This window comes from Triplophysa rosa, linkage group LG6 (genome assembly GCF_024868665.1).
Source record: "Triplophysa rosa linkage group LG6, Trosa_1v2, whole genome shotgun sequence".
Lineage (NCBI taxonomy): Eukaryota > Metazoa > Chordata > Actinopteri > Cypriniformes > Nemacheilidae > Triplophysa > Triplophysa rosa.
Genome location: NC_079895.1, coordinates 25,155,217 through 25,171,610, shown reverse-complemented (window position 1 = coordinate 25,171,610; position 16,394 = coordinate 25,155,217). Strand labels below are relative to the sequence as shown.

General features: G+C 36.7%; 1 protein-coding gene across 1 annotated transcript; it reads left to right on the top strand.

Moving 5' to 3' along the window:
- Positions 1-3,532: 3,532 nt before the first annotated feature.
- Positions 3,533-13,482, top strand: il10rb (interleukin 10 receptor, beta). Its single transcript, XM_057336798.1, has 7 exons — positions 3,533-4,162; positions 6,434-6,563; positions 8,289-8,479; positions 8,564-8,724; positions 9,200-9,347; positions 11,013-11,170; positions 12,390-13,482. The coding sequence occupies exons 1-7, from the start codon at positions 4,105-4,107 to the stop codon at positions 12,705-12,707; spliced, it is 1,164 nt and encodes a 387-aa protein (XP_057192781.1). The 5' UTR covers positions 3,533-4,104; the 3' UTR covers positions 12,708-13,482.
- Positions 13,483-16,394: the final 2,912 nt, after the last annotated feature.

The following is a 16,394-nucleotide window of genomic DNA, read 5'->3' as shown; positions in this document are numbered from 1 at the left end:
TGTGGGATAGTATCATCAAGGGTGATTTTTTTTCTACATTAATCCACATTACGTTGAATTTAGAGTTATTCAACATTATTATGTCAGACCTTGCTCTCTAAAAATGTCCCCCATCATTTTTATTACAGTTCAGCCAACATTTAAACAAATTATGGCACAAAAATCCCATGTAACACAGTTGACAACAAAGTAACACAGTTGACGGGAAGCATTAGGAAAAGAAGAGAGAAACCTTGCTTTATGATAAAAACTTTATTTTGATAACAAATCTACAATCTGTCAGATGCAATTAAGGTAGTGAGTTTAATATAAATTGATTGAACATTTTTTAAACATTCCCCTCCCATCTGTCCATTCTTACTTTGATCTGTTCTTCCTCCTCTCATTTTTCCCTTTGTCATTTTCTCATTTTGTCAGTGTATAGCATAATTGATAGGGCTAAAATTACATATGTCATCAGGAAACTGTAATTTCAAATCACTGAAAATGATCCATGAAATTATTGTTTGTTAATATGAGTAGGCTATAGGGGTAGAATGGAAAATATCTATAATGATGTCGTTAAGTCTAGCTAGAGTGTAAGGATTTCTTCAGTGCATGGATAATATTGTTGAGTTAATCCCTGTATCATTCAGAATTTTAATAACAATAGTTAAAAAATGGTTTCAGATCAGCTGACTTCTTCACTGATAAGTATAACTCAAATCATGCATTTATGTAATTACTACCTTATTACACTTTTGTATATTATCAAACAAAGAGTCATCACAACTTCTCCATTCAACTGGGCTCATCAACCATTACATCTTCCAGAACGGCAAGAAACCTGGGAGTGGTGATCGACGATCAGCTTAACTTCACTAATCATGTTGCCAGCACCACCCGGTCCTGCAGATTCATCCTCTACAATATCAGGAAAATTAGACCTTTCCTATCCCAGCATGCTATGCAAGTCCTAGTCCAGGCTCTTGTTCTGTCCAGACTGGACTACTGCAATGCGCTACTGACTGGACTTCCAGCTTGCACAACCAAACCTCTACAAATGATCCAGAATGCGGCGGCAAGAGTGGTCTTCAATGAACCGAAGAGAGCGCACGTCACTCCTCTCTTCACTAAGTTACATTGGCTCCCTATAGTCGCCCGAATCAAATTCAAGACTCTGCTCCTGGCCTACAAGACCACCACTGATTTGGCACCCCCTTACCTTCACTCGCTAATGCAGACTTATATGCCCGCCAGATCCCTACGCTCTGCAAACGAATGACGTCTTGTGGTGCCATCCAAAAAAGGTAAAAGATCTCTCTCACGTATACCTTCTCGGGATCGGTTCCACATTTATGGAATGATCTGCCCGCTGCTACAAGATCAGCAGATTCTGTATCCATCTTTAAGAATCGTCTGAAAACACATCTCTTCCGTCAACACCTGACTGATTAGTTCTGACTTCTATATCTTTTATACTCTTTCAAAAAAAAAAAAAAAACCTTAGCTCTGTATACTGTGATAGGCTATATGGGACCAATTTTCTTTTTGCACTTATGCTTTTTGTTGTTCTTATGTTGTTCCAATTGCATCCATTGTTTCCCACATCTGTAAGTCGCTTTGGATAAAAGCTAAATGACTAAATGTAAATGTAAATTTCTGTGTAGTAACAATTTAATCAAGTTAATGTTTTTTAATCAATGGACTTAATAAGCATAAACCCAGTAAACCCTTACAACATTGTCAACCGTGTTATTCCCTGTCAACTGTGTTACACTTGATGGGTAACATAGTTGACAGGTAACATAGTTGACATTTCCTCCATTTTAGGCCCATTTTAGGCCCTACAGACTTTAAACATGTCACCATATGACCTTGATCAACTTATATTTCTATGTACTTTCTTTACATTTTGTGGATTATAACATCTAAGGTAAATACACAAGAAAATGTTGATAACATAGTTGATGAACAATTAATCCACTCCATATGCAGACAATCATTTTGATGAAATATTGAAGAGGAGGAGTTGAAACTTACCACACTGTCTTCAGAATTTCCGCCAAAAAGGGCGTGGCATCACACATTGTTGCTTATTTGAATTTGGAGCAAACCATTGCTGATTTATAGGGGTTATATAAATGGGTAACATAGTTGACAAAGTTTTCTCGGTTACACACAAAGTGAATAATTTTATGTTTATTAAGGATTCAAATAGTTTTAAAAACACCTTTATCATGTTTTAATGATTATTTTGAACAAATAATGCTGAAAATAATATACACAAACATGTCTTCTAGGGTTAATTTTGAAGAGCAAACTTGAAATGTATGAAATCGGACAGCACAAAAACTGCAAATTCAAGTATATAATTTGCATTTTTTGCTAAATAAATTAAAGAACTTGCTAACTTTCTTTATTAAAAGAAAGAGAAATATCACCTAATATAAAATTGGTCATTGCTTGAAATGAATATTTAGTCAAATTGATAAATACACCCCATGGACATGGTATGTACCCGTAATTAATCACTCTAATACTTAAATGATTGTTAAGTAAAAATAAATTAAAATGTTATATTGCTCAAAATGTTTTGTTTTTTTGTTTTAGCATTGCACTTAATTTATGCTGTTCATCTTTTAAGACACACAACAAAAAATATTAATACACTTTAGTTTTTAGCTGTTAACAATAGGATACATTTATGAGACTGTAATTTCTCAGAAGATTGCGGATGTATGGAGTAGACAGGAAAATCATGTTTCTCAGTCTGTTATTAGGTGCAGCTTGTCCACTTGGTATGGTAATCTCTCGGTAAAATCCTACTGTATATTGTTGAAACGGCTTCAAAGATTATTGGGCCGCATGACTACCCTAGTATTCAAGTTCTACAAGCTATGTACAGTGAACGAGGCCAAAATGATTTAAATGTCCCGTCTCATGTACAGTACTTCACTCTTGTTATGAACTCTTACCCTCTGGAAGAAGATTAATAACATCTCGTTACAAACTAAACAGATTTAAGAACTCCTTTGTGCCAACATCAACCAGACTGCTGAACATGGAACATCTATTTTTATGAGTATGTCTTATGTGTATATCTATTGTGTGTATGTTTCTTATGTATTATTGTATCAGGTCGGAGTAAAGCTATTGAAGTCCACTGCAAATGTCCTTACTAAGGACAATAAAGTATATTTCATTCATTTCATTTCATTTCATTATTAACATTTTTGTTGAAGCATTATATGTATAATACACGCCCACACATGCACATAAATATACACACACACACACACACATATATATATATATATATATATATATATATATATACGTACACGTCTTTTCAATTACAACCTTTTAATTAATTACGGACTTAACATTAATAGCTTACAACTTTGAAACGCTCCGCAACGCTAAGTAGTTTGATAACGTTTGCTCCGCCCACTTCCGGCATGAGACTTCTGCCATGGCGCTGCTGCCTTGTGACTGCTGTGACGTATGGTTCTGCTGTGACGTATGGTTCTGCTGTGACGTATGGTTCTGCTGTTATGCAATCAGACATATCTCGTCCGACCTGACGGCGGTTTCCATACTCATCTCCGGCCTGTAACCAGCAAATCAGAAGTTTAATACAGTGCAGCTCGAAAAAAGCCCAGTGATTAAAAGGAAAGAGCTCATACTTTTACACAGGGACCGTCAAAGATCACTTCCGTATTTCGAAGCCTCACCCCCAGCACTCGCTCTTCTCGGTGCGTACCAAACGGGATTTATTACCCTCCGAAGGGCCCTTCGGGAAGAGGACGCCATACAAAACGTCACTCCAAAAACATTAAATAAAGAGAAGATGACGTTGTTTTTATTGCTCCGTTTGCCAAGTAAATTTTAAACGGACAGATTAAGAGATACAATTGCGCTTTTCCCTCTAGAGTTTACACATCAAGAGCTTTACTCTTCGAAGGGAGTAGGGGATAGGGTTGATCACTTCGGAATGGAACGCAGGGTCTGACTCAGAGCTTTCTTCATGGGGTACCGATACTTGAGACAACAACTAAATTTCGCACACCCAGACGAACACAATGTGAATATCCTGAGGCTTTCGGATATTAGAATGTAGACATGCATTCATCTTGCTGGTACAATTGTGCTTTTTTCCTCCTGCTTGAAGTATCAGTGGGTAAGTTGCTAACAAGATAATACAAAACGAGCTATTGAGAGAACAGTTGTTTGCAGTAGTCAGTGGTTTTGTGGTGTTTTTAATGCGATTTTTGCGATTTGACGCTTGATAAAGAGTTTGTTTTAGGAGTTTTATTTGTTATAATATAATTAAGGTAACTTAGACCTTTTTTCTAGTAGGCCTATTGGTATTTTTGTGACTTTCTGAAAATGTGATAATTTTGGTATTTTTGAGTTCTTTTTGAAAGTGATAACGTAATGCAAGCCGTTAAGCAACACGCGATCTTTTTAATACTCGTTCTTTAGCTTCTCGTTCGTATCGTTCGTACTTTCTGTTTTATTTCAATGGCTCTGTTTGTTGAAGATCAAAAACACTGAACAGATGTGACACCGGTAGAGCCATAACCACAAAATTCAACAAAATAATGTTTTAATAGCATGTTGAATTACGTCAGTGTTAGACATATTTTGATACGCTTTAAGATCAAACAGAAAGCGGAAGCGGGGTTACAGTTAAGTTAGACGTGAATCATTTTACAGTAGGCCTATACGCAAAAAAGGCTAACCGCAAGTTATGTTTGTTTTGATTTGTTTTGTTTTATTGTGTTCTGTAACCATAATAGACATTTTTATAAATCTCATGAACAAATGAACAAAGTCAAACGTTCACAACATTCAGCATAATTATAACGTATGAATGCTATAGGTAATAATTGGACCTTTGTTTTCTTCTTTTTAAGCATACATTACAAAAAAAGTATTTTCTTTTTTTAGAGGTCTATAGTACAATATAGGATTAGAATATGAACAAACAAAGTTTGTTTGGACTGTCAAAAAGATATAGTTGCCTAATCACAATTTCTCTGTAGCACCAGTGCTGTGTGCAAAAAAGTTAATATACAGTCCCTCCCAGGGCTTTAGACTCATTTTTCCCACTGGTCGCACTGGTGCGGCTCACTTTCTCAGTTGGTCGCACCAACTTACAATTTGGTCGCACCCATTTTTATGGAAATCATAATGACCTTGCAAAATTACCTCAGTTGATGAATCGTTCTGTTAATTTGTCAATCTGTCTTTTAAAATAGACAGCTATTGGCTGCTTCATATTTGCGCTTTAACACTTGCGAGCCCAATAAATCCAAAATAAATGCAAAGAAACTCTTGTTAAATGGTCTAAGCACGCTTGTGTTCTGATGTGTTTGAGTGACTGATTTGATGGGTTCAGTCAGTGTGTCTTGTGAGTTCAGTGTCTGATATATGAGTTGTTTCAACAAAATGAATCGGTTCAAATGAGTCATTGCGTCGCGAATCGGACATTAGCGGACATTGACGCGCTGTTTGTTGTTCAGAGCTGTTAGGACAAAAGGTAGAAGTTAACAAGGAAAACACTTCACTGGATAGGATTTTTCCTTTATGTCAGCTGCATGTGCGGAACACTTGTCAGGGAAGAAAAGGCAACATGTTTTTGAGCACATTCACACCCAGCTGTCATTCAGGTACAAATATTCTCCCAATGCGCCACGTGAAACATGGATTCTGTATTCCGACCTTGCTTTTGATTAAAGTGTGAGAGACCGTTCAGAAACTGTCGTGTTCGACTTCATTAAGCGCTACGCAGAATGATCGAAATATGACATCAATGTTTCGTGAGAGCGTTTTAAAAGTAAATCATAAAAATCTTACAGACATCTTCTAGATGTCTATATGACATCTGACGTCTCAGAGACGTATTGCAGATGAGCAAATAATGTCTTGCAGATGTAAATGCAGACATTAAATAGATGTCTTCCAGATGTATGTGTGCTATCAGGGATGGGTCCTTAGGGGGTACAATTATGTACCCAAAAAGACGCATTCTTAGCACTTACACATTCTTGCCCTTTTTGGTGAGTCGATTGCTTATTGTGTTTTCCTCATTTGTAGGTCACTTTAAATAAAAGTGTCTGCTTAATGATAACATCTTATTGTAATTCCACACCAGTGTAAATTTTTGACAAAAGAAGATTTGTCAGTTTTGAAGAATGTAGGTAACCAAACAAAATTGGTCCCCTTGACTTTAATCGAATGAACACACGATTACTAGGAAACGTCTCAAATGTTTTTGTGTCTGGGTGGCAAATTCTATTAAAATACAGGTTTGTAAACTGGCCTTTACTATTGGGCCTGTTGTATAAACTTACTATTTCACAAGTCAATGTTTTATTTATTCAATCACACTGAAAACGTGATTTTGTATTTACTTGTACTAGTATAAATTGTTTGTGTTTTACAGTATTTGGAGATTTGAGCAGTCCTCAGAATTTGACACTTCATACGCTGAACACTCATTACATTCTGCAGTGGGACTGGGGTCATGAGACGGCTATGAATGAGACTGTTACTTTCACCGCACAGTATATAGCGTAAGCATAACTGCACCCTTTTTTACAGTGTTTTTTAATGTTCATATGTTAAGACCTAATTGGAAAAAACAATGATTGAACATTTATTTCTAATATATAAGATATATATATATATATATATTTATATATATAATATATACAACAATATGTAGTCTTTAAAAGCGGACCTATTTTATGAATCCTTTTTTAAACATAATTTTTGTATAATATTGCTGTCTGAGTATAAACAATGTCTAAAATGTTACAACGCTCAAAGTTTACTGCAAAGGGTGATATTCTCTTTAATAGAAATAACTTTTTAAGGACCACAGCAAACGGCTCAAAGGAGCTAGAGCTGACACTACTGTTATTACCGTTTATGTAACCAGTCTGGGGTGCGTTTCCCGAACAACGACATAACTCGCTGGTTTACCACCAGGGCTGGACTGGGAAGAAAAATCGGCCCTGGCATTTTTAGGCCCGCATCGGCCCTACACCGAATCTGTCGATGGGGGAGGGGGGGTTACATGCATACGTGTCTTTGTGTGTTCGCATTTATAATGCCAGTCCGCCCCTGTTTACCACCATAGTACGATGCATCATTGGGGAAATTAACGATGTAGTTACGACTCTGTCGGAGATCAATCGTTTGAACCAAGTTGGTTCAGCAATTTAGCTATAACATACATTGCATTTAACGGCGACTTTTGTCAACCTATTTTTGTTATCTGTTGTTTTATTTCACAATATTTTATTCATTCATAAGTTTCCTCCTAAATCACACCGCCCAGGGATTCCCCAGGGTCCTAGAGCACGTAGGATCATGCGCATGCGCACTTTTCAAAAAACAGTGCTTGTATTTTCTTAACAAACTAAAAGATGTAAATTTCATTTGTATATATTTCGAATGATGGATATAGAATGCACTGAATGTTGCCTGCTTAGTTTTCTCAAACGCATGATGCATGTAAGTCTACATGTCATAATAAAAAGAAACTATGCTTCTAACCACAGCTCTAGAACTGTAGTTCCAACCACGCAACTTTACGATGCTGCTTGCGATTGATCGTTGGAGCGATTGTTTCGGGATACACTTGAACTATGCTGGAACGACGGAACTTGCGACCATAGTTGCCTAACGATGCTTTTGGGAAACGCACTCCTGACGCGGAACCGCACGTGTCCCTCCCTTGTCATAGTAAGAGAGACATGGGGCACCGCGATCTCTAACAAGGACTGACGTTTACACATGCATATGAATTCTGTGAAAACCAGACTGGGTCGAATCTCTTATTTATCGCTTTTTTTTATAAAGAGCATCAACGTTTGATTTCAACCATTAATTTCACTATGATTTTGATCTTTGACATGCATTACTCAGTCAGTATTAAAGATATCAAGATTTAATGTTTACAGAATCTTTACAAAGTTCTTTAAAATATGTTTGATGATTTTATGTAAAAAAAATACAGCAAATCACCGAAAAAATTGCGCTTTCACAGGCAGGGTCACATGTATTGCATTAAATTAAAAAAAGTCCATGTCAAGTCCCAAAATATACAAAATGTAAGTTACCTCTTTGGGGTGCTCAAGAGTCCAGACCTTAACCCCATTGAGAATCTTTGGGATGTGCTGGAGAAGACTTTGGTCCGACACTCACATCATCAGTATAAGATCTTGGCGAAAAATGAATGCAAGAAAGATTCCATAAGTAATTTTTCTTTCGTTATGTTTTTTATCCAACAGGCAGTACAAGACCCGGAGGCCCACTCAAAGCCAGAACTGGAAATCTGTGTGTGTTAATGTGGTGGAGCGACGCTGTGATTTCACAGACACTGGTCTGTTTTACTTCGGCTTGTTTCTGCTGCGTGTGCAGGCAAAAACAGCTCGGCAGTCTTCATGCTGGGTCCAAATTGAGTTCTGTCCTGATAAACATGGTGATGTGCTATTAACTCTTTTTCTCTTTAGCTTGTTTTTACTTGTTGTTCTTGCATCTCAAGCTCTTTCGTTACTGTTTGCAGCTGCTATAGGTCCCCCATCCAGTGTGCAGCTGAACTCAATTATAGACGGTTTAGAGATTATTGTTGCTGACCCACTAGACAACACTAACCAGTCTATGAAGGACCTGGTACAAAATATGAATTACCTCATCCAGTACTGGAAGAAACATGAAGATGTGCAGGTATATACTGTGTAATATTTGTCACTGTATTCCAGCTTTTTTATTATTGGCATATTACAGTGACACTGGGCATATTTTATCAATTAAAAGTAAGGCACTTGAGGTCCTGCTATTATATTATTTATATTTCAGAAATAAGAGTTTTTAGAATGTTTTAGAATTCTCACATTAATGAAATTTAATCTCATTGTATGTTTGTCTTGTTTTTTTTATATTTGACTTTTAATCTGATAATTATTATCTCATAATTATCAGATGACAACTATCACAATAATCTAAATCAGATAACGGTTTTATAATGGTTAAATTAATACCAGCGACATCAAACTGACACTCTTTTTATGCTGTGAATCCAATGAACGTGTTTTTAACAGTAACATTTTGCACATTAATGTACCAGGTGTACTGCTGAGTATTAAAATGTTTTAATAATTATAACGATTGACATTTTCCCATTTTTCCTTTTACAATGTAGAAAGCTGATATCTTGTGGACAAAAAATAATTTTGTGACATTGTCTGAGCTGGAAAAATGGACATGGTATTGTGTAATAGTTCAGACCCACTGTGAATTCTACAATAAAAGCAGTGTCTATAGTGACACACACTGCACGCAGACAGGAGGTGAGTAACATATCACATACTTGATATACATAACTTGGCGATCTTTAGTCTCATTTTCTGCTTTCAATGATGTCAGATAAAGAAATAAGGATATTTGTGATAATGGGGTGTACTAAATATTACACTACACTGTATGTACATATTTGTTACTTGTGTATATTTTGTATACACTTTCAGTCAAAAGTTTTTGGACACTTATGTGTTAAGTTTGTGTTATATTTTTTCACATTTTAGAAAAATAATAAACTCATAAAAATGATTATGAAATAAAACAAAGGGAACTGTGGGATTTATGTTGTAATAAATTAAAAGATGTTATATTTGATCATCTTCAGTGCAGTCATGAAATGTTTTCTTGTGCTTTTATCGAGCAGCTTCTTGAGGTCTCACCCTGAGATGCTTTTAAACCGTATTAAGGGAGTTCCCATCTATTCTGTGTTCTTAATGGCTGTTCTTTCATCCATTCATCCATTTCAAAAACATTTTTATTAAATAAATGTTTGTTTTGTCATGAAAAAGCATGTATGTTTGCCAAATTATGTTTTTGTTTACTAAACTAATTTAAGACGTTCAAGCTTACACCTTCAGATCTTTTTTTTTTTTTAATGGGATAGTTCACCCAAAAATGAAAATTCTGTTATCATTTACTGTTGCGGAAACTTTTCTAAGAGATGAGACCAAGGTTTGTCATTTAAAAATATTTTATTGCTTGCAAGCAGGATCAACTCGATACAGAATGACAATCATCAGCATTCCATTCTTATACCCCTACTTCTCCTTTCTCCACCAGTCATCAGTCTCATTTTACATCTCCCCACACTATGTTTCACTCTTGTCCACAGCTCCAAGGCCATGCACATCTTCCGTTCTTAATAACACAAGACATTATTCATTCTACAAGACTGTTCGTTCCTTGACCCACCAAAACCTCACGTAGGCCTCTGTTCTGCTACATTGAAAGAGATAAATCAAAACTCTGTTCCCACGCACTAACAATCTCACACCTGTGTTAGTTGAAGTAATGCATACCTGTTCTTACATTAGTTTGTAAAGCACAAGTTTGCAAAAGCATAAAAACACAAATTTACTCCACATACAACCTTCGGGTTGTTCCAGACCTGTATAGATTTCATTGTTTCGAACACAAAGGAAGATATTTGGAAGAATGTGAGTAACCAAACAGATCTCATCCCCCGTTAACTGCCATAGTAGTAAAAATAAATACTATGGGAGTGATTGGAGGATGAGATCTGTTTGATTACTGACATTGTTCCAAATACGTTCCTGTTCAGCAGAAAACAAAGCAATTTGAGGGTGAGAAAATGATGACAGAATTTTCATTTTTGGGTGAACTATCCCTTTAAATAATGAGAAACATTTTACTCAAGTGTCCAAAACCTTTTGACCGGTAGTGTACACTGTCTGGAGTACGGACTTCTGTTTTGGTTGACATTTGGTGACCTTTAGGTGAACGTAAAATTTCATTTCAAAAGTCATTTTTTTAAACATAGGACTTATATTAATGATTATAATTGCCAAACATAGTTTTATGTTCTGTTTATGTGCATGCATAGTCCTATGCAACAATCAACCTGATAAACACATTTTCAACATATAAGTCAGAGGATGCTTTATAAAAGGCATGTTTTATTTGTGTTTTTTCAGGAGAAACTACAAACCTGATGATATTTCTTTACTTCCTGATATCTCTGGTGCTGTTTTTTTTGTTATTCCTGGTACTGTTTCTTGGCTCCTTCAAGACTTACAAGACATTAAAGAGCATCTTTTACCCATCTGTTACACTTCCTTCGTACATCCTGGAGGTACTAAAGTTTTATACTTTGTGAAACGTTTCGTGATTATCTGTCATAACAATGTTCCCCTTACAGAAACGACGCATGAATTTCACATGTGATCCCATGATTACAACATGTGTTTTACGTGTGCTAAAACACAGGTGAAATGTGTGTTTTTGGAACATTTTGTATGAATCCTTTGTAAATTCCAGTGTGAAACCCATGGGATCGCATGTAAAAACCCATGAGATCACATGTGGTTTCATGTGAAAAACATGTCATCACATGTGCAGACGTATCACCACGTTGCACATGCGATGCCATTGGTTTCACATGGGAATTCAAATGGGATTCAGACAAAAATGTTCCAAAAACACACATTTGACATGTGAATTTCTTGTCTTTCATGTGTCTGTTCATTACCTACTATCAATGATGCTTTGAACTTTCATGTGATTTCATTATAGATTATTTTATAAATTGTGTTTGGATGAACATTTATTAAAAGTTTATTCAAATTACATTTATCAGTAATGTCAAAGAACAAAGAGAACCAGATCTCCTGTCAAACGACATGCCGTTGGTACTAACACACCAAACAGAGATGGGTAATGGAAAAAATATGAAAGAGAATTAAATAATCTCCCCAGAGATCATTTTCACTCCCTTGCAAGCATGAGCTCCGACTTTGATTTAATGAACACTCATGTTCACTAAGTGTGCGTTGGTTTCATGGTCAGAAAATAACATTTTTAGGGGCCATTCAGACAGAATGCGTCTAAAAAATGTGAGACTCGAGACGCGGGTATCCAGACACGGCCACTATGTGCCTCTTCCGCCATGTTGCCATCCAATAAAACTGTTGTCATGCCAACTTGCTACTGTAAACAGAAGCTTGTAACGCTTGCCCCGCCTCCAAATTCTTCTGATTGGTTCACTGCTTCTGACTGGTTCATGCGAGCGTAACGGTCCTGCACGTCCGTCAAACGTGTTTACATAGAAAAACAATGGGAAAGTAGCTCATTGGAATGGAAAAATGCGTTCTGTCTGAATGGCCGATATAAGCTGATCATTATCATCATGAATGCTGATCAGATGCTATAAAATATACAGTACTCCCTTACTATATGACGATTTATTATACGCATTTTCCAGCCTTGCATGCCCAAACAATTTCTGTACAAACAAGCTGTATTCTCTCACTTGCTGAGACTGTACCTTAAACTCTCTTTTTCTGGATCTTCAGCACAGGGCAGCTGACTCCGACATGCCAAGGCTGTTGATTCCTGAGCCAGAGATGTTCTGTGAGCACTTGGACATTACCAGTGCTGAGGTGAACGCTGCGATCACAGTGATGGAACAAGATCAGGGCATAGAAACACACAGCCAACATGACAGTGGAGATTCAGGCTTTATCTCTACAGAGGAGGATTCGTGTCATAAAGAGTACAGACGGACACAACGCATCAAACACAATGAAGTCCACATGGAAGACATGTGTAAGATGAACCACAGAGAAGAGATACAAGATGGGATGATGGGAGTTCTTTGTTTGAAACAATGAACACAGATGCTAAATGCAGATTCATATAGCACGGACAAGCAAATTCACTTTTTTCACGAAATGTACAAATCTACTGTAGCATAATTTTCTTTGCATTTGTCCATTGGTCCTTTTATCCTGAGCAGCATACAAAAAAAAACATTATAAGCAATTGCAGAGCTTTTGTTATTGCAGCATCTTAAGGTATCCCTTTTCAGTGTAACGTTTCGCACGTGTGTAAATTCAAATATGACACATCTTACGTGCAGTTCTTTGTATATGATTCCTATCCATCTTCTTCACATCTCCATGGAGGGCGCCATTACAGCGAGTGACTTTCTGTTGGATGCTCTGCGCTTCCGTTTAGTATTTGTTATTAGTCAGAGAACGTTACTGATAATGTTATTGTGACGGTTCGGCAATTCATTTTGCTGTTAAAGCCTTTCACAACAGGACACATTTCTCAATGACTCCTCAACATTTAATTCTCAAACAGCAGCTCACCTAGAGGGTTCCTATTAAATGTTGCTTTCTGGACTCAGTCACGACATGTGAACTTTCTTTTCCATAAAGCATTATATTCCTAACGATGGGTCTGTTAGATTAAACATGCTATGGGGCAAGCTTTTTTCATGTAAACAAGATTTGATTGTTACCTTGTCGCATTATTATGCACTTTATTATAACAAAATGTAACTTTGTGCTTTCGTCAAATATGTCAGATATATTGATATTAGTAAAAGTATGTAATGCAAAAAATGAACCGGATCAATGAGGAAATAAAGTTGACTGACTACTGTAATCTTTTAGATGGTGTTTGACTTTATGTGCACCTATTACCAGCATTGAAGCAAATGGTCTGGATCTGTGCATGACGTCAAGAATCTTCAGAGAGTCACATTTATGTTCATTATTTCAATCTGGTAGGAGAACATAGAAATGTCAGGCTCACTGTATTACATACGCTGATGCGCCATAGCAGCATAAGACATCAATTTTCCTTTTTTTTGCATTTTCAATGTCCTTACTGTGCGTTCACACCGCCAGCGACTCTGTCGCTAGGTATCACTAGTCTCTTGCTACGAGGTCGTTAGAAGGCGTTCTTAGCTTTGGTTGCTCTAGTAACATTTATAAACAAACTGACGAGAGACGGATGACGTGAGCTCCGCTGCTTTACTCTTATTGGTAGTCGCTCTCTAAAGTCGCTCATTATTTGCATAAAATTGAGCAAATCGCAACTTTGTCGCGTCGCTAGACATGCCCACTTCCGGTCGCTGTCGCCGGCTCTCTATTGAAATGAATGACATCGCCTCGCTTTGTCGCTGGGGGTGTGAACGCACAGTTACTGTCAAATATACTGTATAAACAATAGCAATATTTAAGGTTGACGGAAGATTACTTAACAGTAGTGTCATTTTTTATTTTTCCTAAAGCTCATTGTTGCATTTTGCTCTTTCTGCACTCTTTTATGTGATGAGATCAATTCAAAACACTGTTGCTAAAACCTCTTATTGGGATTCAAGAATAGAGTAATTTGGCAGCTCAGTGTCTATGACTATGTTGTAGTGTGAGTGTTTCTGAGGGCTTGTGTGACATGTTTGGGGGAAAAGTTTGCTTTTTCAGCTAGTTTGAATGGTTTTGAGTGGAGAGCTTCATTTTAACCTGAAATAGGATGTTGATGGAATTGGGTGAGAAGTTATTGATCTGTGTTTCGAGGCCATAATTTAAAGAAATGTGTTTAAGCAATCGAGAAAAACTACTTTAAAAGCGCCAAACTCAACCTGGGGTGAGGAGGATACGGCTGTGACGTGATCAGTTTGAGAATAAAACCTAAAAGAAACACACAGACCGAGGGGGAATCGTAAGAGAAAGAACGCGAGAAAACGTCGTTCACACACAATAATGCATTTTCAATGGCATTTTGCACTTTGTTCTTATTATGCATCTATGACACACACACACACACACACACTAGTGTATTAAAATGTTGTAAGAATTAAATGCGCTACTGTAAAGCCACATTTGGGGGGGGGGTGACGACCGTCTGCGTATGTGACATTTTGAAAATTTTTAAATTTGAACTTGACCGACTAGACCGTAGGCCTATACGACCCAACGACGGAAGTGATTTTTTGTTTAAATGACTGACTACTGCCAGGTAATTAATTATGAATTTATATATATTACTATTTTTTCAATATTCTTTCCCTATGTCCCCTCCTTAAGTGTTGGCAGTTTCTGGCATACATATGCATAGCTGTTTATTGTTTGCATTCATTTATAGATTTTACCATGGCAAATACTGAGAGAATGAAATAGCTGCTTTACTGAAATTAGCTTCTCTCGTGTTGGCGTGGATTTGCGATCAAACTGACACTTCATTACGACTGCCACTAGGGGGCGAGATCCGACAGTGGTGCCCTAATGTCGTGTGCAGCGAAAAAGATGCCTTAAGAATAGTATGCTACTACTGGGCCGTAAGCCCCCAATGTTTTATTACCTTGCCTTGTACGCATCACTGAGATTTCATGCACATTTAAATCATATATGTTTGTAGATCTGCTCTCTGCACATTTAAAGGTGTCAACTCACGCTGTCATTCATTCCTGACAAGACCCGCCCACTCAGGCTAGTACAACTGACTGACATGGAAATTGGACAATCATCAATAAGAAACGAAAAGAGCTATACGAGCCAGCCAATGAGATTCGATCTTTTGATGACTGGCGGTTCGTTGGTGGTGTATTTGACAAGATCTATTTTTATTTGAAAATGGACAATTGAAAATTATTCAAGATAAAAAGAAGTAAAAAAAAACCGGCAACAACGATAAGATGCTGCGGTTTCTATAAGGTATTTATAACTTATTGTATAGTTAACTTATTGTATGACTATAATACAGATCTCGTCATCTGTCTAATCAGGGTCCTGGCGCTGTTAAGCAACGAATGTAGATACAGTATATTTTACTCATAATATTATAATTCTAATTCATTTTTAAATTGATTGCTAATATCATTTTGAGTATCAAACGTACGTTGGCGCAACGCTGTCTTCATTACGCGCGCACTGGGAGATTTTGAATGGTTTGGTTATGATCTTTGACAGACTGTTCTTCGTGTCTTCGTTTTCTATATACAAGAAATTCATATCAAGTTACTTACATTTTAGATAAATTTCACTTTTTTGCTCTTTCACCAATGAACAACACAGTTGCTGTTGCGATGAGCGGTGTAACTGGATTGTTTTGCGTTTTTTAACCAATCGAGTCAACACTGAACCAGTCAAACAGCTATTTGGTTGCTGAATAATTCAGCCAATTTGAAGTTAACGAATTGGTTGAAGTAATGACTTGTCCATTAAGACCTATGATCATGACTGTGACTTGTCGCCACCTACTGGTGATTTTAGTTTACTTTTTGAAATATATATTTATTTCATATTTATATATTCCAAAATGTATCTTTAATAATTCAATATTATAAATGTATTTGTCCAGTTGGAAGTGCAGTGTAAAGGCATCTGCGTGAGGGCTCCTAAAAATATAAACATAGGGCCCTGCATGATTATTGTACTTGTACATTTATTGTACATGATTTGAAGTCACGAAGTCATTGTGTGTATTATTATACTACATAAATAATGTTATAAGATAATGTTAACAATTTTTTAAATATTATGTGAGTGTTCAGTAAAAATAGGGTAACC